Genomic DNA, 26,404 nt, shown 5'->3' on the forward strand with positions numbered 1-26,404 from the left:
CAGGTGTCTTTTTTGATGTATTGATTTCATTTCTTTTGGTTATATACCCAATAGTGAGACAGTGGGGTTGTAAGGTAGATTTTTTTTTTAGTCCTGCGAAGACTTCTATACTGTTTTCCACAGTGGTTATACCAATTTACATTCCCACCAACAATGTAGGAGAGTTCCTTTTTCTCTGCATCCTTGCCAGTATTTGTTACTTTTGTCTTATTGGTAATAGCCAGTCTAACTTGAGTGAGATGATATTGCATTGTGATTTTAATTTGCATTTCCTGGATGCTGAGTGATGTTGAGCATTTTTTCATTTGTCTGTTGGCCGTTAGTATGTCTTCTTTTGTGTAATGTCTGTTCAGGTCCTTTGCCCATTTTTAATTGGGTTACTTGTTTTCTTGCTGCTGAGTTGTTTTAGTTCCTTATATATTTTGGGTACTAGCCCCTAGTCTGATGTGTAGTTTGCAGATAATTTCTCCCATTTTGTAGGCTGTCTTTTCATTTTGTTGATAGTGTCCCTTGCTGTGCAGAAGCTTTTTATTTTGATGTATCTCTTTTATGTATTTTTGCGTTAGTTGCCTGTGCTTTTGTAGTCTTACTCATAAAAGTACCACTCCTATTTTGTATAGTGTTTCTCCTATTTTTTCTTCTAGTAGTTTCATAGTTTGGGGTCTTAAGTTTAGGTCTTTGATCCATTTTGAGTTGATCTTTTGGTATGGTGAGAAGTAGGGGTCTAGTTTCAGTCTTCTGCATGTGGTTGTCCAGTTTTCCCAGCACCATTTATTGAAGATGTTGTTCTTTCCCCTATGTGTATTCTTGGCACCTTTGTTGAAAATCATATGGCTATGAGGCATGGGTTTATTTCTGGGCTCTCTATTCTGTTCCATTGGTCTGTTTGTCTCTTTTTATGCCAGTACCATGCTGTTTTGGTTACTGTAGCCTTACAGTGTATTTTGAAGTCAAGGAGAATGATGCCTCCAACTTTGTTCTTTTTTTCAAGATTGCTTTATCTATACGGGGTCTTTTGTGGTTCCCCACAAATTTTAAGATTGCTTTTTCTGTTTCTGCAAAGAATGTCATTGATATTCTTCATGGTATTTTGACAGGAAGTGCATTGAATGTGTAAATTGCTTTGGGTAATATGGACATTTTGGTGATGTTAATTCTTCCAACCAAAGAACATGGGAATCTTTCCATTTATTTATGTCCTGTTCAGTTTTGTTCACCAATGTTTTATAGTTTTCATTGTAAAGGTCTTTCACCTCTTTCATTAAATTTACTCTTGGCTAATTCATTTTTCAGGTAGCTATTGTGAATTGGATTACTTTCTTGATTTCTTCGTCAGCTATTTCATTACTGGCATAGAGGAAGGCTATTGATTTCTGTGTGTTGATTTTGTATCCTGCCACTTTACTGAATTCATTTACTAGTTCTAGTAATTTTCTGGTGGAGTCTCTAGGGTTTGCTATGTATAGGATCATGTCATCTGCAAATAGAGATAGTTTGACTTCCTCCTTTCCTGTTCGAATGCCCTTTAGTGCTTTCTCTTGCCTTATTGTGCTGGCTAGAATTTCTCATACTGTGTTGAATAAGAATAGGGAAAGTGGACATCCTTGTCTTGTTCCAGATGTTAGAGGAAAAGCCTCCAATTTTTGTCCAATCAGTGTGATATTAGCTGTGGGTTTGTCACATATGGCCTTTCATGTGTTGAGGTAGTTCCTTCTGTACCCAGTTTGTTAAGTGTTTTTATTATGACAGGGTGTTGGATTTTATCAAATGCATTTTCTGCATCTGTTGAAAGATCATATTTTTTTTCCCTTCATTTTGTAGATGTGATGTATCACATTTATTGATTTGCATATGTTTAGCCATCCTTGCAACCCAGAGATGAATTTCACTTCATCATGGTGAATGATCTTTTTTAATGTGTTGTTCGATTCTGTTTGCTAGTATTTTACTGAGGATATTTGTATCTGTGTTCATTAGGGGTATTGGTCTGTACTTTTCTTTTTGTTGTCTTTTTCCAGTTTTGGCATGAGGTTAATGTTGGCTGTGTAGGATGAGTTTGGACGTATTCCTTCCTCTTCTATTTTTGGAAGAGTTTGAGAAGAATTGGTATTAGTCTTTAAATGTTTGGTGGTAGAATTCAGCAGTGAAGCCATCTATCTGGTCCTGGGATTTCTTTGTTGGGAGACTTTTTATTAAGGCTTCAATCTCATTACTTGTTAATGGTCTTTTTAGGTTTTCTAGTCCTTTATGATTCAACTTTGGGAAGTTGTATGTGTCCAGGTATTTATCCATTTCTTCTAGGTTTTCCACTTTATTTGCATATTGTTGTTCATAGTAGTCTCTTATGATCTTTTGTATTTCTGTGGTATCAGTTGTAATGTCTTCTTTTTTGCTTCTGATTTTATTTGAATTTTCTCTTTTTTCCCTCAGTCTAGCTAAAAGTTTGTTGATCTTGTTTATCTTTTTGAAAAATCAACTTTTTGTGTCATTGATCTTTTCTAGTATTTTTTTAATCTCTAGTTGGTTTATGTCAGCTCTGATCTTTGTTATTTCTCTCCTCCTACTGATTTGGGGCTTGGTTTGTTCTTATATTTCCAGCTCCTTTAGGTATAATGTTCAGTTGATTATTTGAAGACTTCTTTGTTGATGTAGGCATTTATTGCTATAACTTTCCCTTTTAGAATTGTCCCATAGATTCTGGTATGTTGTGTTTTCATTTTCATTTTTATCCAAGAATTTTTACATTTTCTTTTTGATTTCTTCTTTGACCCATTCATTATTTAGGAGCATGTTGTTTAATTCCCATGTATTTGTACAGTTTCTAGTGTCCCATTTGTTATTGATTTCTGGTTTTATTCCATTGCATTTGGACAAGGTAGTTGATATGATTTCAGTTTCTTTTATATTTGTTGAGACTTGTTTTGTGACTTAACATATGATCTATTCTAGAGATTGTGCTGTGTGCTGCTGAGAAGAATGTGTATTCTGCAGCTGTTGGATGAAATGTCCTCTATATATCCATTAGGTCCAGTGGGCCTAGAGTAGAGATTGATTCTGATGTTTCTTGGTTAATTTACTGTCTGGATGATATATCCTTTACTGAACATGGGAAATTAAAGTCCCCAACTATTATTGTGTTGGAGTCTCTTCCTCTCATTAGGTCTAATAGTAATTGCTTTGTTTATAACTGGGTGCTCTGGAGCTGGATGCATATATTTTTAGAATTATTATATCCTCTTCTTGAATTGATCCCTTTATCATTATGTAATGACCTTTCTTACCTTTTTTTTTTTTTTTAACTTTTCTTGGCTTGATATCTATTTTATCTGATATAAGTATAGCTACTCCTGCTCTTTTTTTTTGGTTTCTATTTGCATGAAATATCTTTTTCCATCCATTCATTCTCATTTGATATGTGTCTTTATAGGTGAAGTGAGTTTCTTGTAGGCAGCATATTGTTGGGTCTTGTTTTATAAGGTTTCTATTTGCATGAAATATCTTTTTCCATCTATTCATTCTCATTTGATGTGTGTCTTTATAGGTGAAGTGAGTTTCTTGTAGGCAGCATATTGTTGGGTCTTGTTTTATAATCCACTCAGCCAGTCTGTGTCTTTTAATTGGGTCATTTAATCCATTTACATTTAGAATTCTTATTGATATATAGGGACTTGTTACTGCCTCTTTTTTTGTTGTTCTTGTTGTTTTGTTGATCCTTTTTTTTTTCTCCCAATCTTACTGTCCTCCTTCGTGATTGAGCAGTTTTTTCTCACAGTATATTTTGATTTCTTGCTATTCAGTTTTAGTATTTCTCTTATACATTTTTGTTTTATGGTTACCATGAGGCTTACAAAAAAAAATCTTATAAAGATCATTAGACTAAAACATCTTAACTTCGATATCTAAGAAAAAAGAAAAAAATCAAAGCTAGCTCTATGCTTTGGTGTCATTCCCCCCTACTTTTTGACGATTTATGGAATCAAGTTACATCTTTTAGTATTGCCTGTCTCTTACATGGTTGTTGTATGTTAGTGTCTTGTTAGGTTTGTCCTTTAGTCTTCATACTAGGGATATAAGTGGTTTATTCACCACCCTTCTGACATTGGGGTATTCTGAGGTTGTCTGTGAACTTACTTTACTAATAAGTATGTACTTTCAAATGTTTTCTTGCTGCTCCATAGTGTCATCATCTTTCAGACTGAAGAACTCTCTTTAGTATTTCTTGTAATGCAGGTCTAGTATTGATGAATTCCCTTAGCTTTTGTTTTTCTGGAAACGACTTTATTTCTTCTTCATATTTGAAGGTTAGTTTTGCTGGATACAAAATTCTTGGCTGACAGTCTTTTTCCTTCAGCACTCTGAATATGTCATCCCATTCTCTTCTGGCCTGTAGGGCTTCTACTGAAAATCCACTGAGAGATGTATTGGGGCTCTGTTGAATGTTATATGTTTCTTTTCTCTTGCTGCTTTCAGTTTTCTTTCTTTGTCTTTGGTTTTTAATAATTTGATTATGATGTGCCTTTGGGTAGTTCTTCCTTGGGTTGAATTTGATTGGTGACCTCTAAGCTTCCTGTACCTGGTTGCTGTCATCTTTCTCCATACTTGGGAAATTTTCAGTTGTTATGTCCTTGAATATGCTTCTACATCTCTTCCTTTTTCCTCTCCTTCGGGTATGCCAATTATGTGGAGTTTTTTTTACTTGAGGGCATCCTATATTTGCTGTATTTCTGTTTCACTTTTTCTTATTTTTTCTTTTTGCTCCTCTGATTTGATAATTTCATATGTTCTATCTTCGTGCTCACTAATTCTCTTCTCTGTTTGATTAAGTCTGCTGTTGGAGCTTTCTGTTGAGTTTTTCAGTTCAGATAATGTATTATTTATTTCTAGAATTTGTTTGGTTTTTTTTTTTTTTTAGTTGATTCTGTTCCATTTTCAAGTTTCTTGTTCTGCTCCTGGAATATTTTCCAGATATCATTTAATTTTCTGTCTGTATTTTCTTGTGACTCTCTGAACATCCTTAAGAGGCTTATTCTGAATTTTCTGTCAGACATTTCATAAATTCACTGTTCCTCTGGGTCTACTGCTTGTGCTTCATTTGTTGGTGTCATATTTTTCTGTTCTTTCTTGATCTTTGAGTCTTTATGTTGATGCTGGGGCATTTGAGGACACTGCTACCTCTTCTAGGTTTATAGGTTTTCTTTGGTGGTGTGGTGTTTGACCTTTATTGGTTAACATAAGAGCTTTGTCTCTGGTCTGTGGTTTCAGGTTCAGTTCATTCCAAAGTTGGAGAAACTTCCTGTTGGGATCAGCACTTGAGCTCTGTGGTTGCACTAAATTGTTGCTTTGCTGCTGATTCTCTGGGGAAGGCTTTTTGTGAAGACTGGATTTTAATTTTGGCCTTTTAATCACTTATGGGTCTTGTGAGGTCAGACACACCTGGACTGTGTGGAAATTCTGGCCTGGGATTGAGTCTTCCAAGTAAACTGCACCCCCTGAAGTTCTGTCTCCCTGACCAGTCTCCACTGAGTGGGCCTTTGCCAGTTGGGAGGCAGATCAGCTATCCACGCTGCACTCCTACGTTGTCCTGGCAGGCCAGCCTCTCTCACTCCAGATGCTTCCTGTGGGGTGGGCCGTGTGTGGATATGTCACAATGACTCATTGGCCTCTGGGTGGTTCCCTTCTTCAGTCCCTTGGGGACCCTTGCTCCTATGTGGATTCATGGGAACTCTGTGAGAGGTCTTGCTGACCTGGGGGTAGGTATGGTGCACTCCGAGACCCTCTTTTCCCCTGCGGACTCCAGGAAACCTCACGCAGAGAGCTCAGCTGTGGCTTTTGCTGGCTTCTGCTCTGTATGTGATAAAGCTTCTTCCTGCCTCTCACAGGACAGCCGTGAAGTGGCCAGGGCTTGAAACAGCTGGAGTGGTTTCTTCTGTCTTCCTCTCACTGTGACTTCTGCTTTTCCCCTGTGAGCTTGCATGCGTGGGTGTGCCACACGCTCAGTCTCACTCACTCTGCCTCACCCTTGTCTATCCCTCTTTCCTCTCACTTAAGCAACTCTTCCTCTTCCCCCAGTCACCTTGTTCAAATTCTTGATTAAAATGGCAAGACTAGTGAGCCAGCACTGTTTGTCCACCAGGGCCACACTTACCTGTCCTAAGTTTACATATTGTAGCTAGGCCAGTGTTTCTCAAACATCTCTGACCAGAAGTACATTTTATGTACGTGTGCATGTGAGTATATGCATACACACACAGGTGTGCACACATACACTTATACTACACACAGACACGCACACATGATTAAACATATTTCATCAAAGAATGCTCACAGTGGTACCTTTCTTATCCGCAGTTTTGCTTTCTGCACTGTCAGTTACACTCGGTGCAGTACAATAAGGTATTCTGAGAGAGATACCCCCAGACCACATTCATATAACTTTTATTACAGTATATTGTTATAACTGTTCTATTAGTAGTTATTGTTGTTAATCTTTTACTGTGCCTAATTTATAAAGTAAACTTTATTGTAGGTATGTATATATAGGAAAAAACATTAAATTTGAGGGTACTTCAAAAAATTCATGGAAGATAGAATTAAAAGATAATATGAATCTTTCCATGAAAATTTTAAAGCCCGCTTGTATAGGGTTTGGTACTACCCATGGTTTCAGGTATCCCCTGGGGGTCTTGGAATGTGTCTCCTGCAGATAAGGGGGGACTACTGTATTTTCATTATGTGCAGTCCATGTACACTGTGCTATTTAAAAAACGGTGTTTCTGACCCAAAACTGATTTTACAATCCCTGCTGTTTCATGACCAAAAGTTTGAAAAACTTTGAGCTAAAGCAATATTGTTATCAGGAGGAAAGAAAAGAAAATATTGCATGACCTCCATTTAAAAGCACCACCCATTGTTAGATGCTTCATGAACTTAATAACCACTTTTTAGAAGAAAAGTAATACCATGCTCTCTAAGTGTACATCGTGCATGTAAAACACATCCCCAGTTCAGAAGTGTTAAAATGTGGGAATGTTTGTGTTGTAGAGTGAGAGACGTTACTCACTTTGTGCTGGGCACTGTTCTCTGTGGAATACATGGTGGGTCTCATTGAGTTCTTGACTACTCTCTCACAGTACAGGTGATTATGGATTAGAGCAAACAAGTCACTTTCCCCAGAATACAAAACTAAGAAGCAGCAGGACTCCTTGCCTGACTCTACAGCCCGACTTGTAGTGCTGCTCTGCCCCACCCGGTCTCATCCTGTGGTTGAAGTGTCCAGTCCTGGCTTTTCCACTAGCCAGCCTCATGTGAATATGTATATTCACTCAGCAGATATGCACCTACTAGTGTTTTTTGTAAGCCAGACCCTGGGAAAACATGGCTTGCCATTTCTGCCCAGTGGGAGGGTCCAGTCAGGGAGAAAAGAGACTTAAGCAGGCCAGCCTGACATGGTGGGATGGTTCCCTGTTGTGCAGCTCTGAGCAGGGAGCAGCGGGCACGGAGGGGAAGGAAGTTTCTCAGGAGAGCCCGTGCTGGGCTCACTCTGCAAGTCGGTGAGCTAGTGTTGTCCGTGAGAAGCTGTGAAACTTTCTGGGCCTCAGACTCCTTATCTGTAAAAGGTCATAGGGATTTGCCAATGTAACCTCCCTCTCACCTTTACAAATAAGGAATCTGAGTGGCGTCTATGATCTTTCCTTAACAGTTTATCTGCATCATGTGCTCCGCCCCCCCGCCCCCCAGCTAGAAACAAATCCTCCATCCCCTTCTGTTTCAATGCTTGTGTTACCTTTTGAACTGCCCATTACAGTTCAGTTTCCTGTTAGAGGTAGAGCTCTGGTCCTGAGCTCTTAGGAGCCACTGACAGGCACAAAACTCCATGAGGAATCAGATCTTGCCTTTGTCACCTCTAGTGTCTTACTAGTTGGGCACTTTCTCCCCTGAAAGGATCTTTTCTTATGGTTTTCTAATATCAGAATTGCTTTTTAAATACAGTAAAAGCAGACAATTTCCTTCATGGAAAGAAGTAAGCCACCCATAGTATTAATTGAGAACAGGATCAGAAATAAGGATAATAAGGAAGGGCGAAGGATTTGGAAATGAAAGACACCAAAAAGAGAAGAGAAAAACAGATGGTCTTGGAGAGGAGAGAACTCTTTTTATTCAGAGGTGTCATCTGTATACAAATACTGCCTCCACCTTGTGAAATTCTGGTCTGGTGCCTCTAGCTCTGCCCTCGTGATTAAGCATGACAGCCATAACCTTTCTTTCTCACTGTTCACTATCTGTTCTGTGTAACAGTTCCCCCCCCCCCAAATTAGCAACATGAAACAATCAGTATTTATTGTCTCAAAAAAATTTGCTGCCTTCACACTTTTAAACTATAAACTTTAGAGAGTTAGTTTAGCTTTCATTTGCAATTTCAGTTCAAGGTATCGAAAAGTAAAATACTAGATGGAACATGTGTGTTGGTGTATTCATTCCCTTCCACTCGTTTGTAGAATCCAAGCTTGCACTAAGATCTGCTGTCAGTGACTGTCCCCACAATGGATCCCAGTTTCCCATCTCACTTACCTGCCCTGCAGGATGCTCCAGCCCTGATTTCAGGGCCTCAGGGAGGAGAGCCTGACAAATGCCATCCCCTGTAGTGAGTGCTGGTGGCATTCATGAACAACAAGTGATGGCTCGTGCCTGTAAATTGCCAAAGCACAGTAAACTGTAAGCTCATTAGCAGCACATTTCAGTACGTTCCAGTGCATTGACCTGGGCAAAGAAAGGATGCTCCTGAAGGTTGGGTAGAAGTTTCTCAGGCTTCTCTCCTGCCCTTCCCTCTCCCCTCCCCTTTTTCCCCCTCTTCTCCCTTCTTCTCTCCTCTTCTCTTCCTTTATTTTTGGAAATGCTCCCCATCAGGTTGCATTCTTTTTTTTTTTTTCCCTTTTTGTCTTTTTTTACTGACCGGTAACAGGATCGCAACCCTCAGTGTTGCACCCACACCGCACTCAGCCAGTGAGCGGGAACCGGTCTCCACATGGGATCCGAACCCTCGGTGGGAGCGCCGCCACAATCCCAAGCGGCGAACTCTCCAGTGCGCCACCGGGCCGGCCCAGGTTGCATTCTTTTTAACAGTCTGCTGCTGTGTAAGCATATCATTCAATGAGTCTGTCACACTTGGTACAATGCTGCTAATTAGAATTTCTAATATTTAAACCACAGGAAGTACAACAGTCACTTTTTTAATCAGTGGCATTGGGTTAAACCTGAAGAACCCTAGGATAAAGTTAAATTATATGACTCGAAATGAACTGATCCCAGGCAAGCCAATGCCTTGTGATGCTTTATGATTGCTGTGCTCCAGCTCAGATACTGGCATCTTCAGTTTTTAGCCTTACTTTTGTTTCTTAAACATATCATAAAATCTCCAGCCGGAATGGAGTCAGTCACCACAAGAGGAAAAGGAAAGTGGCTCGTCAAGTAGATGTTCCCAGCAGACGTGAGATTTCAAAGTCCAGCATCTTCCATACATACGTGGTAAAGTTCTGTGTTTCAGAGTAGGGAATTAGGGGCATGTAAGAGGCTTCTGTTTCATCCAAATCATTTGGAATTAGCTCATGACTTTATTAAAACAATCCTTTTTTTGTTGCATTTATTTTTAACAAGTGAGGATATTTTGGCAAATTAGAAAATTCAAAGATTAAATCAGAAATATTGACTACTGACTGCCTGTGGCAGTTAAGTTGCCTTAAAAAGGTTGAAATTACTAATGGTTTGGAATGTGAAATTAAAAACTGATCTTCTTTTAGTTCTTTCCACCATTCTCACTTGGCTTTGAAAACTGCTGCTCTTACAGAAAGGGAATTGACCACACAGGAGCTAAGCAGAAGTGACTCCGAACCCACAGGAAAAGAACCCACAAAGTTGTGTTTCACACATTCCTGGATGCTTGTTCTGTGAATTTAGTAGTTTGAGGTTTTCCTAGATGTACTGTTTTAAGATTTTTTATCCTGATCATCTTTTCTTTCTATTTATTAAAACCTACTTATTCTATTTTTCCTCTTTGCAGATGAAAGCCAAACAATTCTAATATGGTGCTTATGTTGTTTGATTAACAAAGAACCGCAGAATGCAAGAGAATCAAAACTTAACTCCTGGACACAGGTAAGAGAGTAAGTCTTGCTGTGCACTGATTTGACTTAAATGGATGATTTAAAGGTGCTGCTTTTTTTTTTTTTTTTTCTTTTTCGGTCTAGTTCTATGATGTTTTAGGAACTTTTTGAACACACTCTTCACCATTACATTATCTGGTTTCTGTAAAGTTATTCAAGAGATTTCAATGTTGCTTGATTGGTAGTTCCAAAAGATTACCAGTCCGTAAGGTGACCTTTCCGTGCCTGCAACCTAATGTTGAGTGGTTTTGAAAAGCTACTTTCAGATACTTAAAAGGATGTACTCCATTTCCTTCTAACAATTGCTATCCTTCAAAAAATTGTCTCTTTCTTCCAGTCTAGTTTAAGTACTTACATATACTTCTGTGTCTCTCTCAGAACCGATTCTGTAGTAAAACTGCAATTCAGAAGTGCCCAGGAGCAGCGCTCTTCAATTTATGTCCTAAAGCTGGGGCCGGGCCAGGATGCTCACAGAGCAGTCCTGGGTGCTGCTCGGCTGCTGCTGCCCACACCGTCAAGCGGATGACCCCTTGCGCTAGTGCAGACAGCTGACAGCTTCCTGGGCTTGCCCCTGCCTGTTTCTGCTTCCTCGTGAAGGACAGCCATAAGTGGTAGAGGCTCTTGAGGCTGGCCTGCGGCTGTGCTTGCCACCAGCACGGTGGCCGCTCTTTTCTGTTGCCCCCGCTGTCCTGCTTCAGCAAGCCCAGGACTTGCTGGTGCCCGTCAACCTCCGCTCAGTATGCATATGGTTCGGATTAGCTGCTTAGCATTATGAAGTCACCGGTCAGGCTGATGCATGTGGTTTTGTCTATCATTACATCCGCTGCTTTTTAAGACTCCTTTGTTGTAGACAAAATTGCTAACACAGACGACAAAGACAGTATTTGCATTTTTCTGTTAGACTGAAGGAAGCACGAGAAGGGACAGTAGAAGTGAAAGGGACTGGGCGAGGGAAGGGAGGATTACAAGTGTTACCTGGAAGGAGAGTGGCTGTAAGGGCTGGAGAAAGGAGCTGACAGGTAGAACTGGGGAGGAAAGGGTGGTAAAAACAAGGCTGTAGAACTACAGTGATGCACTTAGCCTTTAATTTTTAAAAAATTGTTGGGCCAAGCCCGTGGCGCACTCGGGAGGGTGCAGCACTGGGAGCACAGCAGCGCTCCCGCCGCGGGTTCGGATCCTATATAGGGATGACCGGTGCACTCACAGCGCTCACTGGCTGAGCGTGGTGTGGCCGGTCTCAAAAAAAAAAGGACAAAAAAAAAAAAATTGTTGCTTTAATTGAGTATTTGATATTTTTATGACTATTTAGCATATAATTTTGTACTGGCTAGCTCATTAAGTCCTGCAATAGGCCATCTAATAAAGTGTTTTTTAAGGTGATTGGGTTAACTTTTCATTTAGCTCATGACTTTATTAGCCTATTTAAAAATTTCTAGACTCACGTTTTATTCTGTGGTTTTCTGCTGTTTAATACTGTGTCCATTTATTAATAGGTGCTTATTCTTACCTCCAGGAAATTCACAGAGTGGTAGCTGGGTCACTCCAGGGCAGTGTCGTTGGGTTGTTGGTAGACCTGTGTATCGGAGTGGCAGTGACACACAGGGCACACTTGCTCACACTTGGGTTTGCAGACATTTCACAGGGGAGGTGGTATATTAGCTGAGTTCCGATGGCAGGCAGGAGAGCAAGGTTAGAGGTAAGGGGAACATCCGCCAGCAGAAAAAGAACCTGTGAAGCGTGGTGGTGAGGACCAAGTGTTGTGTTGTGGGATCTGTAGGTGCTCGGACAGGCCTGGAGCTGGGCTTCTGTGGGGTTGGTGAGGACATGGGAAGCTGGAGAGACAGGCAGACACCAAGCCTCATGAGTGATTGTAAGAATTCTCATTTTATCTTGAAGGCACAAGGGAATCCACCAGGTTATTTAAACAGAGAAATCATATGGATGGATGTGAGGTGTAGAGATTAACAGCAAAAGGAAATTTGGAAAAAGGAAGTTTGGAAGAGGCAAAGACGGCACTTTTGGAAGCTATTGTAGTGATAAAGGCGAGAGATCAGGAGGGCCTGCAGGAGGTGGAAAAGAGGGGCCAGACTTGTAAGATATTAATAAGGTAAATATCCAAAAGATGTAATGGCAGATGCAGTGCAGATGTACTTAGGTGGAGATGTACAGAGAACATACCATTCTCAGGAGAGCAAGCTGAGTTTCTGAGAGAGCGTGAGAGGCAGCAGCCTGTGGGAACAAGCGGAAGCCTTGGGTGACGTGAGACCACCCAGACAGCGCCTAGAGTGGGGTGCAGGGACTGCAGAGAGCCTGCGGAGACAGTGGTGTTCAGGGAAGTGGAAGAGGCAGAATGAAAGGACTCGTGCTAGGAGTGCAGGGATCACAGCAGCACGGCTCCGAGGAGAGCGAGTGGCCGTTCACGTCCAGTGCTGCGCTGCGGCTCTTCCCAGCACAAGTAAACCAGAGTGCAAAGCTTCCTACCAGCCGCTTTACGAGACGTAAAAAGAAATAGTTAAACTTGATTTTAAGAAGATACTTTATTTAACCCAACATATCCATAATATCATCATTTCAACACATAATCAGTATAAGAATTATTACTCAGTTTATTTTATCATCTTTTTTATACTGTATCTTTGAAATCTAGTGTGTATGTTACACTTACATCTACATGTTATGTCTTAATTCAGATGCTAAATTTTCACCAGAAATTCTCGATCTGTATTATAAAGTTCACAGTTGAGAAAGTAGATTCATAAACCCATATTCTTCCCAAGAAGCATGCAACTGAGTCAAGTGTCAGTTTTTTTAAATTTAAAATTTAATTAAAATTAAATAAAAAATGGAATATTTCTGCCGTGCTTACTGCGCTGATGTGCTAGGTGGCCACTTGTGGTGCATGATCACCGTTCTAGATGGGGCAGCAGTAGAGCACGAAGCAGAAGGGACAAAACGCACTGCTTGGGCTTAGCTGCTGGAGGGAAGACCCTGCTGAGAATAGTTTTTTGCGAGGTGGAGGGAAATAGCTGGATTGCTACGGAGTGAGGGATGATGGAGAGATGAGGAAGCAGAAACTATTAACTTCAGTCACTCTTTCAAGAAATTTGGCAGTGAAGGAGGGAGAGAGAAGGCGGTAGCCAGAGTGGGTTGGCTGGAGCTGAGGACGTCCTGAATGTGCTTTCCTCTGACTCATCGGAGCAGTCGAGGACATGGGAGTTTTCCTCCTTATTGTACTGGGCAAGCCTGGACTCAATGATATTAACTGATGAAAAGATGTGCAGGGATATATGAATTATTTAATTCTTAGCAACCTAAAGCAAATTGCATGTACCTTTAGCAAATCAGTACTTATAAAATCTTCTTATGTTGGCCATAAATGCAGCAAAACAGAAGGTAGTTGTTGGTTTATAAATCATTTGTACATGTCTTAGGCATATTTTGTTTTATCTTAGAGGTGATATTTTCTCCATAAAAGTAGTAAAGTGACATATTATACATTAAAGATGTGTAACTTGTCATCTAGTATCCTTGTGAAAAATTATGTAACACCCATATTTTAATAATTTTAGTGCCTGCCATGTTCTAATGGTGGTAATAAAATCCTGGGTCATTCTGTGTTCCTGGAGCATCAAAAGTGTGAGTGAAATAGCCTGAATCAAAAACCAAGAATTTTTTTCTATAAATTATAAAATTCAGTAAAAATTCAGATTATTATTAAATTTGAAAATGTTAGAATGAGTTGGATATTTAGCACAGGGAAGACATAAAAATTCTGTTTGATGCATGGCAAATGTTAGCATATGTGATGTTAGAAGCACATTAATGAGTTTTTTTTTGGAGTTTCACTGATAAACATGCGTGTGCCATCAAATAGCACCACCTCAGTGGCTATTTTCACAGTTTAGAGACTGGTTAAGGTCACAGGACTCTTTTACACCTCTCTGGAATGTTTGGTTGTTGAAATACTTAGTTTTACTGGTGAATCCACGGAACAGATAACTTGTGAGTACCTTTTGTTTGCCAGGTACTATGACAGGAGCTGAGGATGCAGCGTTAGACCTAGAGAGATGGTCCGTTTCAGAGCTTCTAATCAGAAGGAGAGGTTTCCAGGGCTTGCCAATTTAGGGGATACCTGTCTTCTCTGGACAGGACCATACACCACTGTTATTTTTTACTCCGATGAGAAGAAAACAGCAGGATACCAGGAAAAGAGATCAAAAGGGTTGTATTTTTGTCTTCGTTCCCTTTCAAAACATAGTGCTAGGCTGTATCCAGATTGCTTCAGTCCTCTTCTTCACCCTTCCTTTTAAAAACATCTAAATTACAAAATGTAACAAACATGCACAAAAGTGCACAAAACATAAATGTCAAACTTAACAAATCGCTCCAAAATAAACACCCTCGTAGCTGCCCCACCAGGTCAGGAACCAGAGAGAACATTGCAGGGCTCTGAGACATTCCCTGCCCCGTGTCTGTCCCTTCCTGCTTATTATGGTCTCTGTTGGTCCCTTCTAGCAGTGACCACTAGCCTGGCTCTGATTCGCATCGCTTGGTCGTTTTACCACTTAATTATGCAGTTTGGCCTATTTCTTTTTTTAATTTGACAGAAATGGAATAATACAGTATGCATTTTTTGTGTTTGATTCATTTTGTTAAGTTCGTAAGATTCAACCATGTTGTTGGGCATGATTGTAGTTTGTTCATTTTAATTGCTATAGAGTATTCCATTTAATTAATATTCCAGATTTTCCTTATCCATTCTACTTGTGATGGAAAATTGTTTCCAGTTTTGAGGAATTAGGAACATTATTGTTTTGAACATTCTCTCACATATATCCAGGGTCCAAAGCATGTATTTTAAAAAGAAGTGAAATTTCAGGTTATGTGGCATGCACATCTTTAATTTTACTACCTCGTAGTAAATTGTTTTCCACAGTGGTGGTACCAATTTAAATTTCCATTGTCAATGTGTGAGGGTTCCATAGCCTCAGTGCCTCTTCATATTGTTAGACTTTCAAAGTTCAAGTTTTTCTGATGGATGTGTGTGGTAGTATCTATTATGGTTTTAATTTGTTTTTCTCTAAAATTGAGCACTTTGTCAAATTCCTGTTCAAGTTTCTTAATCATTTTTCTGCTAGGTTGTGTTTCTTTTCCTTGTTGATTTGTAGAAATTCTTTATACATGCTAGATATGGGTACTTTTTAAAGAAATTATATGTCTTGCAGCTTTTTTTTTTTTGCTCTCTGGTTTGTTTACATTCCCTTATTGTCTTTTAAAGAAGACATATTTTTAATTTTATTATAGTCAAATTTGTCAATCTTTCCCTTTATGGTTAATTATTTTGTATCTTATTTGAGAATTTTTTTCCCACTCCAAGGTCATGAAGATCGTCCATAATATCTTCTTACATATTATCTTCTAAAAGCATGTTGGTTTGCCTTTCCCACGTGATCCACCTGTGACTGTTGCTTTTGTACGGTCCAGGGCAGGAGTCCTTTTTCATTTTGTTTCCACATGGATATCCCTTTACCCAACACTGTTAATGAAAAGCTATCTCCCCCCTGATCTATGGTGCTGCTTTCATCATGAATCAGGTGTCTTCGTGTGCACAGGTGTGATCCTGAATGTGTTCATCGGTCTTGTTGTCTATCTGTGATGATTAATTTGATGTGTCAACTTGACTGGACCACAAGGAGCCTGGATATTTGGTCAAACATTGTTCTGGGTGTTTCTGTGAGGGTGTTTTTGGATGAGATCAGCATTTAAACTGGTAGACTGAAAGTAAATTGCCCTGCCTAATACGGGTGGGCCTTATTCAACTACTTGAAAGCTTGAATATAACAAAAACGCTGATCCTACCCCGAGTAAGAGAATTCCTTCTTCCTGACAGCTTTTGAACTGGTACACTGGCTTTTTTCCTGCTCTTCCTGGGTGTTGAGCCTCCTGGCCTTCAGACTAGAACTACAGCAGTGACTTCTGGTTCCCAGGCCTTCAGACTCAGACTGGACCTACACCATTGGCTCTCCTGGGTCTCTGACTTGCTGGGCTTTGTAATGGCACTAGCCAGTTCCTTGTAAGAAATAAATGTGTGTGTGTGTGCATGTGTGCGTGCGTGTGTGTGTGTGTCCTACTGATTCTGTTTCTCAATCATGGCACTATCTTTGTGCAATTACCACATTGTCATCATTAATGTGGCTCTGTAAGTGTCTTTCTGTTCTGAAGGAAGTCCTTCCATCCTGTTCTTCCTACTGATTCTGTTTCTCAATCATGGCACTATCTTTGTGCAATTACCACATTGTAATCATTAATGTGGCTCTGTAAGTGTCTTTCTGTTCTGAAGGAAGTCCTTCCATCCTGTTCTTCTTTGTCAAGACAGTCTTGGCTAATATGGAAACTTTTTGCATTACCATTACATAAATTTTAGAATCTGCTTGTCAAATTTCACCAAAAACCAAAATACTTGTTGGGATTTTGATTGATATTTTAATTGACATTTTAATCTATCAGTTTGGTGAGAATCTCAGTGGCCACTATACCCTTACGGCACAAATGATTTTTTTTCAGGTTTCTTTACTATTAGGAAGTTGACCAGTACCTAGAATAGTACAAATTATTGAATGAATGAATGAATTATTGATAAGATATAAATTCATTATTTCAAATAGTCTTCCTGATAACTTTGAAAATTTGGGGCCAACTTCTTCTTAGCTTAATATTTTCAGGAGGCTGATGTGTAGCTCACAGTAGGAATAGGAGTCCAGCCCCCATTTCTATTTGTTCACTTATGTTGCATTCATAGTATTATTTTTAATCTCCGACTTCTTTGCAGAGATCTCTTTAAGCCAGGTGTCCACCTGATGGTTTCTTTAGTTAGCGAGCAGAGTCAGTAAATCCTCCTCACTGGTCACCTAGAAGCTGTCATGCATGTCACGAGAGGACTGAAGCCATGAGGGAGCCCCGTCAGCTCTCTGTGTGGTGGGTTCCCTCAGGACACTGCTCGAACTGTTCGTGACACATGACCATGTAATACCTAGACTGAGTAAAGAGGTGGTGCTGATCCATTGAGGAAGTATTTCTAAAGCTTAATTTCTTCTTACCTATAAAAGTTCTAATACTGTCTTCACATCTCAATGGATTCTCTTGTGGGCCACCTGGAGGACGTATCCCCAACTTTATTAACCACTAGTCTAATTGATCAAATGCCCATGCTTCTCAAAGGCGATTAGTAGAAGAACAGCAGAGGCAAGGTGAGATTTAGGGATGAGGCCGGGGATGCTGGGGAGTCCTCTTCCACAGCCCCACTCTGTTTTTATTTGACTTTTTAAATAAACACAATACTGATATCTTTTCCTACCTGTATTCAATTCGCTTGACTTTCTACAACCTCAAGTTTGGGGTTTTTTTTAAAGATTAATTGGTAATTGAATTTTGTATTCACATGTGTAGTGGATAATTATTAATTGCATTTTCAGTATCCATCTCCCCTCCTTTCCCATCTTCGCAGGATGTGAATTTCGCAGGATGTGAATTTCGCAGCTGTGCATCATTCGTTTTGGGTGGGAGTGACCCTGCTGAGCTCCTGGGGCAGGTCCTGCCTGGCTTAATCACCACAGCCTGGCCATTCTCCTGGCCACAGTGGTTGGTTGGGATGGACATAGGTCTCATATTGGGCCAGTCAAGGCCAGTGAGATTCAGTGCCGTAACTTCTGTTTGCATGATTGGGAAAGTGGATTGTGTCTTACCTGGTGCACATAGTCTGAGAAAACAAGAGAGAACATAGCTGAGAAAACAGGTCATGTTCACATTATTTGGGCCCTGGATTGAGCCTCTCCGGGACTTAAGTGCTCTTATTTGTTTGAACTGGTTTGGTTCAGGATTTTGTTACTTACAACCAACAGCATCCTGAGACAACAGACTTGTTTTAGGGCTTAATAAACTATTTTTTTGGAAGGGTTTTGAAACAGGGACACATGGACACAAGTGCAGGGGGAAAAGTCTCATTTATTCAAAGGTTATTATGAATAAATAGTAAATTTAACAAAGTACTTATAGTTTCTTAAAAGTTGCTTTAATCCATACTTGATTCATGTTTTTTTCCGTCACCACTCATTATAGAAGATGTGTATACTAAAGACGACATCCTCTTCCCAGCCTCAGTCTGTTTACTCTTCTGCACAGTCCTGAGGTGAGTTCATAATATCAGGTTGTCACCTCACACTCATTTCTGTGGTGGCAGACTGAAAGGTGTAAACCCAGTAATTGAATGTCACTATGAGTTCTTGGTGAAAGGGAGACCGGCCTGCCAGTGACAGGCACCTAGATTCCATGTTATAGCTTACCAAATAATAAGGGACTGGCAAATAAGTTTCTTTTTAAAATATTTCTTTCTTTGATTTGCAGGTCCATGAAAATTCCTCTTCAAGTTAATTATGAACTTTATTTTCCACATTTGGAACTTTCAAATATAGTGTGGCCTTGGTGCATCATTATTTTTAGAAAACTTTTTTGCAACCATCTTTAAAAAACTAACATAGTTTAGATATTTCGTGGACTTGCTTTTTACTTTCTGCCAGTATTGCACGTAGTCCATCTCAGCAAAATAAAGCACAAGGATGAACTGATGTTCTAAAAACAGTATTTGGTGTGACTTGCAGAATTCAAAGGTTCAGATTTGAAATTGAATATAATAAAAGGTCAGACTGTTAAAATGAAGTGAAATTACAAAAACAACTTCTGATAAGGCTACATAGTTTTGCCCTGGAAACTGTGGTCCTTTGTTCATTCGTAGGGCAGATGTAGAAAGCAAGGTACGTGTTTCTGTAGATTTCCTACCCATGAATCCATCACAACTTCTGATAAGGCTACATAGTTTTGCCCTGGAAACTGTGGTCCTTTGTTCATTTGTAGGGCAGATGTAGAAAGCAAGGTACGTGTTTCTGTAGATTTCCTACCCATGAATCCATCACCTGGTGAAATCACTCACATGTATGAAAAGCAGTTAGACTCCACACTAGGTGACAGCTGGCCTGCTCTGCCCAGGGGCCCAGATCTCACGCAGTCTGTGTGATTGCACTGCAGTGAGGTGCGGGCTCACTGCACCCAGCTCCTTTGCTAGTCTCCAACCGCTGGGGACAGCACATGGCTGAATCTTCTTTATCATGGTCTTGAAAAAATACCTGCATTGATTTCTGAACTGAAAGCTTAAAATGATTTTTTTACTAAGATAATTAAAGAAGCAACCGTTTTAGCAGCATTTGTCAGCTTACCAGATGTTCAGTTCCACAGAGCTGGGCCATGTCGTTTAGTTCAGCATTGTATTGCTAGCTCGAGGCAGGAGCAAAACAAAAAGCTAGTGAATGGGTAAAATTAATTAAATTTTAGTAATTCGGAATTTGGACCTTTCTCTTTTTCCTAAAATGTAAACTACCCAGATTTTATGCTTTTCTCTTTATTTTTATAGCAGTTTTAGATTTGCAGAGAAATAGATCAGAAAGTCCAAATAGTTCCTACCTTCCCTGCAGCCGCACACACGTTTCTCCTTCTAGTGACACGTTACATCAGTGTGGTGCATTTGCCACATTTACGATTCCATATTGATACATCATCATTAACCTCATTTAACTTTAGGGCTCCCTCTCTGTGCTGTATAGTTCCGGGGGTTTTGCCAAATGCCTAATGCCATGTATTCACCATTACAGTCTCATATGGAGTAGTTTTATTGCCCTAAAAGTCCCCCATGCCCACCTACTCATCCCTCCCTCCCCGCCACCTTCCCTCATCTCCTGAAACTCTGGCAACCGCTGATTTTTTTTTACATTACCTCAAACACTTATTATTTCTTTATTTTGGGAACATTCAAAATTCTCTCTTCTACCTATTTGAAAATATCCAATAAATTGTTAATTATCAGACTTTTATGTTTTATTTTGAGGTGAATCTGTTGCAAGATCAAATATGGAAAGAGCCATTAAAGAAGTATAAATTGGAGTGTGTGCACGCGTGCGTGTGCGCGGACAGCACCTGAGCTCACATCTCCAGGCCAGACCTCTGTCCTGAGGTCCATACTCCCAGCGCCCTGTCTCACATGTCCTCTGGGATGTCCATAGGCATCTTACACTAAACATGTCCCAGATGAATTCCTGACCTTCCCCCAAACCTGTTCTCCCGCAGGCTTCCCCAGCTCAATGAAGAGCAACCTCATTCCTCTGTCTCTCAGGTCAGAAACCTGGGAGTCGTCCTTGGCTGCTCCTTTTCCTTCACACCCTGCACCCCGCCTACCCACAGGTCTGTGGATTCCATCTGGGGTGTGTGTCCTGAATGTGACCACCTCACTCCTCCTCCCGGAACTGCTGCAGGATCCCTCATCTGTCTGTGTTTCCACCCTCGCTCTCCTGGAGTCGCAGCCAGGAGAATCTTTGAGACGGTGTCTCTGCTCACATCCCTTCGGTAATTTCCCATCTCGTGCAAAGTGAGATACTGAGTCTGTGCTTGGCTCACGGGCCTTGGATCTTCCTCCCATCTCCTCACTTCTCAGCAGCCACAGTGGCCTCTCTGTGTCCCTCAAGTGCACCCAGCAACTCCCTCCTAGGGCGTGTGCATCTGCTTCCATGGCTCTTCCCTAAAGAGCCGCATGGTCCCTTCCAGCACCTCTTCTCAGGCCACTGCTCACATACCTGCTTACCTCAGAGGCCTTCCTCATCCTCCTGTCTCAGACGCTTGCTCTCCTTACTTTGACTTATTTTTAACTGCTGATCACCCCCTGACATACTGATTTGTTTTTCTGTCTCCCTGTTACCTAGTTTGCAAGTTCCTTGACAGCAGAGACCTTGTTTTAAAGCCTAGAACAGGACTTAGCACGTAGTGAGCATTCAGTAATTACTTGCTGAATTATTAAGTAAACGAATAGGACTTTAGATGGTAAAGTGTGGTGCTGTGGGCATGTGGGCAGGAGGGGGCAGCTTCCATGTGGAAAGAAGAGAATGAATCGACAGTGTTGGGCTTGACCGAGTAAAAGTGATTACTCCAGTCAAGCTGGAGAGCAAGGTGCTCTGGAGAGAAGTCAAAATGAAGATGGGAAAAATGGTTTAGTTGGGGACAAATTGGAGGGCTGTGAATTGACAGTGTTGGGCTTGACCGAGTAAAAGTGATTACTCCAGTCAAGCTGGAGAGCAAGGTGCTCTGGGGAGAAGTCAAAATGAAGATGGGAAAAATGGTTTAGTTGGGGACAAATTGGAGGGCTGTGAATGACAGCTTGTGAGTTTGTTTATAAATTATTGCTGCATAGAGCAACCCAAGGAGCTGCTGAAAGTATACTCTGGCATTGGGGGCCACTTGTCATGCTCTGTGTGCCTCCCTGCCTCCTCCCTTACTCTCTTCTACTCTTCTTGATCCTCCTTCCTTCACTTATTCCATAAATGTATCCTGAGAGTCTCCAAAGATCTTGCCTTCAAGGATCTAGTGCTTCTGTTGCACAATATATAACAAGTGAAGAACAGCATACAGAAGGTGCTATGGGAGCCCAGGGAGAGGGTGTCGGGGTGTTCCAGGGGGTCAGGAAGGCTTCCAGAGGATGACAGTTGCACTTGCAGCATGAAGTCCAAGGGCCCAAGTGGGCAGAGGCCCAGGGCCTGCATGGTACAAGGAGAGCCGAAAGTGATCTGAAGTGGACAGAGCAATGCTGGAGAAGTCTTCTTGCTCGTTATGAGAAGAATGGGCCATCCCATTTATCCAGTGCTAGATATACCTGAAAGTTTAGATAAGGCGAGATCCCGACAGGCCAAACGGCTCATACTAAAGAGTTTACTGAATCTGGAAGGCAAAGATTTTAATTGAAGGGGTTTAATATAAGGTAGTTGCTTCAGTGTTAAAAATACATTCAGGAGCTGAGAGGGTAGACCTTGGTACTGATTAGATGTTAAAGAAGGAGGAGAGGAGAAGTGGAGGGTAACGTTGAGGTTTTAGGAGACCAATAGCACCCTGTCTTCTCCTGCATTGGAAACCAGCCGAGAAGTAAGACAGCACAGGCAGAACAAGAAATCAGAACACCAGTTCCTTCACTCCTGAAAGAGATTTAGAGATGTACCAACGTCTGTGGTTCAGTCGGGTCCCCCTGAGTTTGGTAGACAAATCCACCTGGCATGGGAGAGCTGACCCGCAGAGGCCTGCCTGGCCGGGAATGAGCCTGGCTGGCCAACCACGGCACGGCAGAAGGCCAGGACACAGCCTTCCTGCAGGCAAGGCAGGTCACACAGACAGGGACGGGAGTGCATGGAGTGGGCATTTTTAGTTTCCTCTCCCAAATTGACCACCTTGATCATTCCTTCTGGAGAGGAGTGAGTGAGGGGGTTACGAGATGATGTCATAGGTGGTGCTCTTAGGAAATCTGACTTTGAGTTGGAGATTAGAGTGCAGGGAATGCGTTGGGGAGGACAGCTGTGGAGGGGAAAAGAGGAGGCAGGATTGTGCAGAGGAGAAAGTTTAGCTGCAATGCAGTCTCCACAGAAGCCTCTGCTGTGCCTTCAGGGGTGGAAGTGGGAGACCCTTCAGGGCTTTCCAGTGCTGGCATACAAGGGCCGGGCCTTTGTACCACTGCATCCGTCAGTCATCGGGGTGTGGCCACTGAGCAATGGGGAGTGATGCTGGGCAAGGCAGAGACAGCCAAAATTGTCCCTTCTCTGCTCTGCCCTCCTGGGGAGTGGGGTGGACATCCTATCTTTGGAATCTGAAGGACAGGGTCATTAGTTTCCCTCTAAGAGAGCACACCTAGGTTTCGTGGTGGATAGTAGTACCATTCCCAGAGAGATGTAAAGGGAAGAGGTGGCAGGATCCATGAAGTAAGTCACGTAGAAGGTGCAAAGGGAGGGACGCGAGGTCGGTGCATCCTAGCAGCTCTTCCTGACCCTTGTCTGCACTGTGCTCCCGGACAGTGGGTGCACAGAGCCTGTCTGCCCCTCCTGCTGTCTTCATTGCCTTTCACTGTCCCCTTCCACCCTTGGGCCACGGTTTAGGGATACAGCACAAACTGAGTCCTTCTTTTTTTCACTCCTGTCTCTCAATGAGTAAAAGTGGCCAGAAACAGGCAACTGAGAAGGAGAAATTGTGGAAAATTTCTTTATAATTTCGTAAATGTATTTTCCCTGGAGCTTTGGAAACTACAAAAGCTTCCTGCCATACTGTGTTAGGGCAGTGGAGTCCTGGGAGGTTACCAAATTGAGAAAGTTTGCTTAGTAAATCTGCAAACTTGCATCTGCTTTATTAAATATTATGTTTTAATTTAGTTTGATAAAATTTTCTCAGTATTTCATAATTTTGTAGTATAATATGGTGTTTAGTATTTTGCAGGGCTCTGGAAAATGTAAAAATCACTGTTGTTCTCATTCTGAAGTATTTCAAGTCTGTTTGATGTGATCAGCACTTCATTCCACACGGGAAGTCTAATTCTGAAAGTTTTTATATCTTTATATGTGCATGCTTTTGGGGGTGGGGGTGGTAACTTCATTAATGTCTCCTGAGTCATTAATATGAATACACTAAACTTCTTATTGAACTTTCCAGAATGAAAATTTGCTTCCTCTGAAAGGGTAAAATGAGCTGCCATTTGTGTCCCGGGCAAGGTTTCTTTGTCTTGAGTTTTTTGGTTTTTTTCAATTCATTTAGAAGGACTTCTGCTTATTATAGGTCTCAATTGTTTCTTAGTGAGTTGCCCCTGCTCAGATAGGCCAGATGAAGACATTTATTGCCAATTAGGAGCAGGATGCTTGAGATGTTTAGTGATGCTCTCTGGATGACCTGTTTTACGTTTTTGCTTTGTTTTGTTTTATTTTTGTTTTATGATCAGGTTGTCTTTTCCATTAAACTATAACCTTAATTGAGTTGGCTTAGTTAATAGAACATTGACCAGATCCCCTTCTCTGTCCTCCATTCCTCTCCTTGTCCTTCCCACCCCCAATTCTTCTGTTGTGCCTCGACCTCAATCTGAAGTGAAGGGAATTTTTAGGCCTGTGCATTACAGATATGTGTTCCTAAGACATCGGTTCACTGTATTTCAGTCTGAATTTCCTGGATACTGCTTCTTAGGACATTTAGGCATAAATCCCTGTGAAAAGTGAATTTAAACGATAATGTCTGTAGTGGGAGGCATTTCTTAGCGGATAGCCACTGGTGAGGGACTGGTGGATATCTGCACTGCACGTGGATGCGTGATCTCTGCATCTGTTTTGCAGTTCAGTTGTTTCCCAGACCACATGTGCATGTCTTTAGGGGCTGGCATCCCTCCCAGGATCCTCATTGTGAGCTGGTAACTAACTGGCTTACTCTTTTTGACCTGGAGATTGTTCTACTTTGTCTTAGTTTGACTCTTGTTCCTATCAGATCTGGTTCTGTTTAATATTGACAACACTGGAAATTCTATAAATTAGCAGCATGGCAAAGGGACCAGGCATATTTAAACCCATAAATCTTGATTTCCAGGTCTTTTAAAAGCTTTGTGGCTTAAATAGTCCTTTACTCTATGGTAGACAGAAGAAGTACTTATAAAAATTCTGGCTAGCAGAAGACTTTCATAGTTCAGCTGAAACTTCAAAATAACCTGTGGAATACTGTATGATTCTACTTATAAAAGGTATCTCAAGTAGTCTAATTCATAGATACAGAAAGCAGAACAGGAACTGGGGGAGGAAGGGAAATAGGGAGTTGATTAATGGATACAGAATTTGTTTTGCAAGATGAAAAATTTTTGGAGATCTGTTGTACAACAATATGAACATACCTAACACTACTGAATTTAAACACCTAAAAATAGTTAAGATGGCAAATTTTATATTTTGTGGTTTTTACCACAATTAAAAATCTTAAAGAAGTTTTTCAGAGGGTAGTGTTACTGTTAATTGAGTGCTTAGTACGTGCCATACATGCATTATCTCATTAAATATTCACAACTCCATGAAGGTAGGTATTATTACCTTGTTTTATAGATGGGAGAACTTAAGTTTAGAGAAGTAATTTACCAACTCGTAAATGGCAGACCATTGTGGGCCTAGCTGTGACTGTGAAGTTACTTGAAAAATTTATTCCTGCCAGCTAAACTTAAACCAGGCTATGTCTAGGGTTTTTTAGTTCTAGAGTCTGTGATTCTATGATTCCGAGAAAATCCAGGGACCCTCAGAACCTATCAAGTGAGAAAAAAAAGTTTAAATATTTAGGTGTGCAGAGACCACTCCTCTTTCATTTATAGTGAATGAAAATGGCCATAATAGATTTATTCTGTGGTATATCAGCAGCACCAAATGTTGTTTTTTGTGAGGCCAAGGATTACACTCAAAAGTTAGAAAAGTTAAGGTGTTAATAGTGATTATTTCTGTGGAATGGCATGGTGGAGACTGAGAAAAGCTTTCACCTTTTCATTATGCATTTTTTTGCTTATTGAGTTTTTAGTAAGTCTGTAGTATTTATGTTATGGTTGAATTTGCATCCCCCCAAAATTCATATATTGAAGTTCTAACACCCAGTACTTCAGAATGTGACTTTGTAAATAGGATCATTGCAGATGTGTTTAGTTAAGATGAGGTTATACTGGATTAGGGTGGGCCCAAAATTTAGTAAGAGCAGTGTCCTTATAAAAAGGGGAAATTTGGACAAAGAGACATGCACACAGGGAGAACTCCATGTAAAGAAGGAAGAGATTGGGGTAATACATCTACAAGCCAAACAATACCAAAGACTGCAGTGAAACCACGAGAAACTAGGGGCGAAGCAGGAACATTATTTTCCTCGTGGTCCTACAAGGAACCAACCCTGACAACACCTTGCTGTCAGAATTCCAGCATCCACAGCTGTGAGACAATAAATGGCTTTGGTTTAAGCTACTCAGTTTGTGGTACTTGGTTACAGCAGCCCTAGAAAACTAATACAATTTCTAAAATGAAAAACTTTAGCCAGCCCGGTGGCGCACTGCTACAGTGCGTCGCTTGGGAGCGCAGCGGCGCTCCCGCCGAGGGTTCGGATCCCACATACAGACCGGCCGCTCACTGGCTGAGCGAGGTGCGGGCGCGGCACCGAGGGTTGCGATCCCGTTCCCGGTCCCGGTCCGGTACGGGCGCAACACTTAGGGTTGCCATCCGTTGCTGGTCACGAAAAAAGACAAAAAAAGGGAAAAAAAAGCGTTCCCGGTCCCGGTCCGGTACGGGCACAACACTTAGGGTTGCCATCCGTTGCTGGTCACGAAAAAAGACAAAAAAAGGGAAAAAAAA

The 26,404-nt window shown here is 41.1% G+C and overlaps 1 protein-coding gene across 1 annotated transcript in view; it reads left to right on the top strand.

Annotated features, from left to right (window-relative positions):
• The window catches only part of FANCC (Fanconi anemia, complementation group C), a 131,111-nt gene that overhangs the window by 5,324 nt on the left and 99,383 nt on the right, over positions 1-26,404 (top strand). Inside the window, exon 4 of the mRNA XM_008567193.1 lies at positions 10,055-10,149. Coding sequence (XP_008565415.1) covers positions 10,055-10,149 — 95 coding nt within the window. The remainder of the gene's footprint in view (positions 1-10,054; positions 10,150-26,404) is intronic.

The sequence above is a fragment of the Galeopterus variegatus genome, unplaced genomic scaffold (genome assembly GCF_000696425.1).
Source record: "Galeopterus variegatus unplaced genomic scaffold, G_variegatus-3.0.2 Scaffold302, whole genome shotgun sequence".
Classification (NCBI taxonomy): domain Eukaryota; kingdom Metazoa; phylum Chordata; class Mammalia; order Dermoptera; family Cynocephalidae; genus Galeopterus; species Galeopterus variegatus.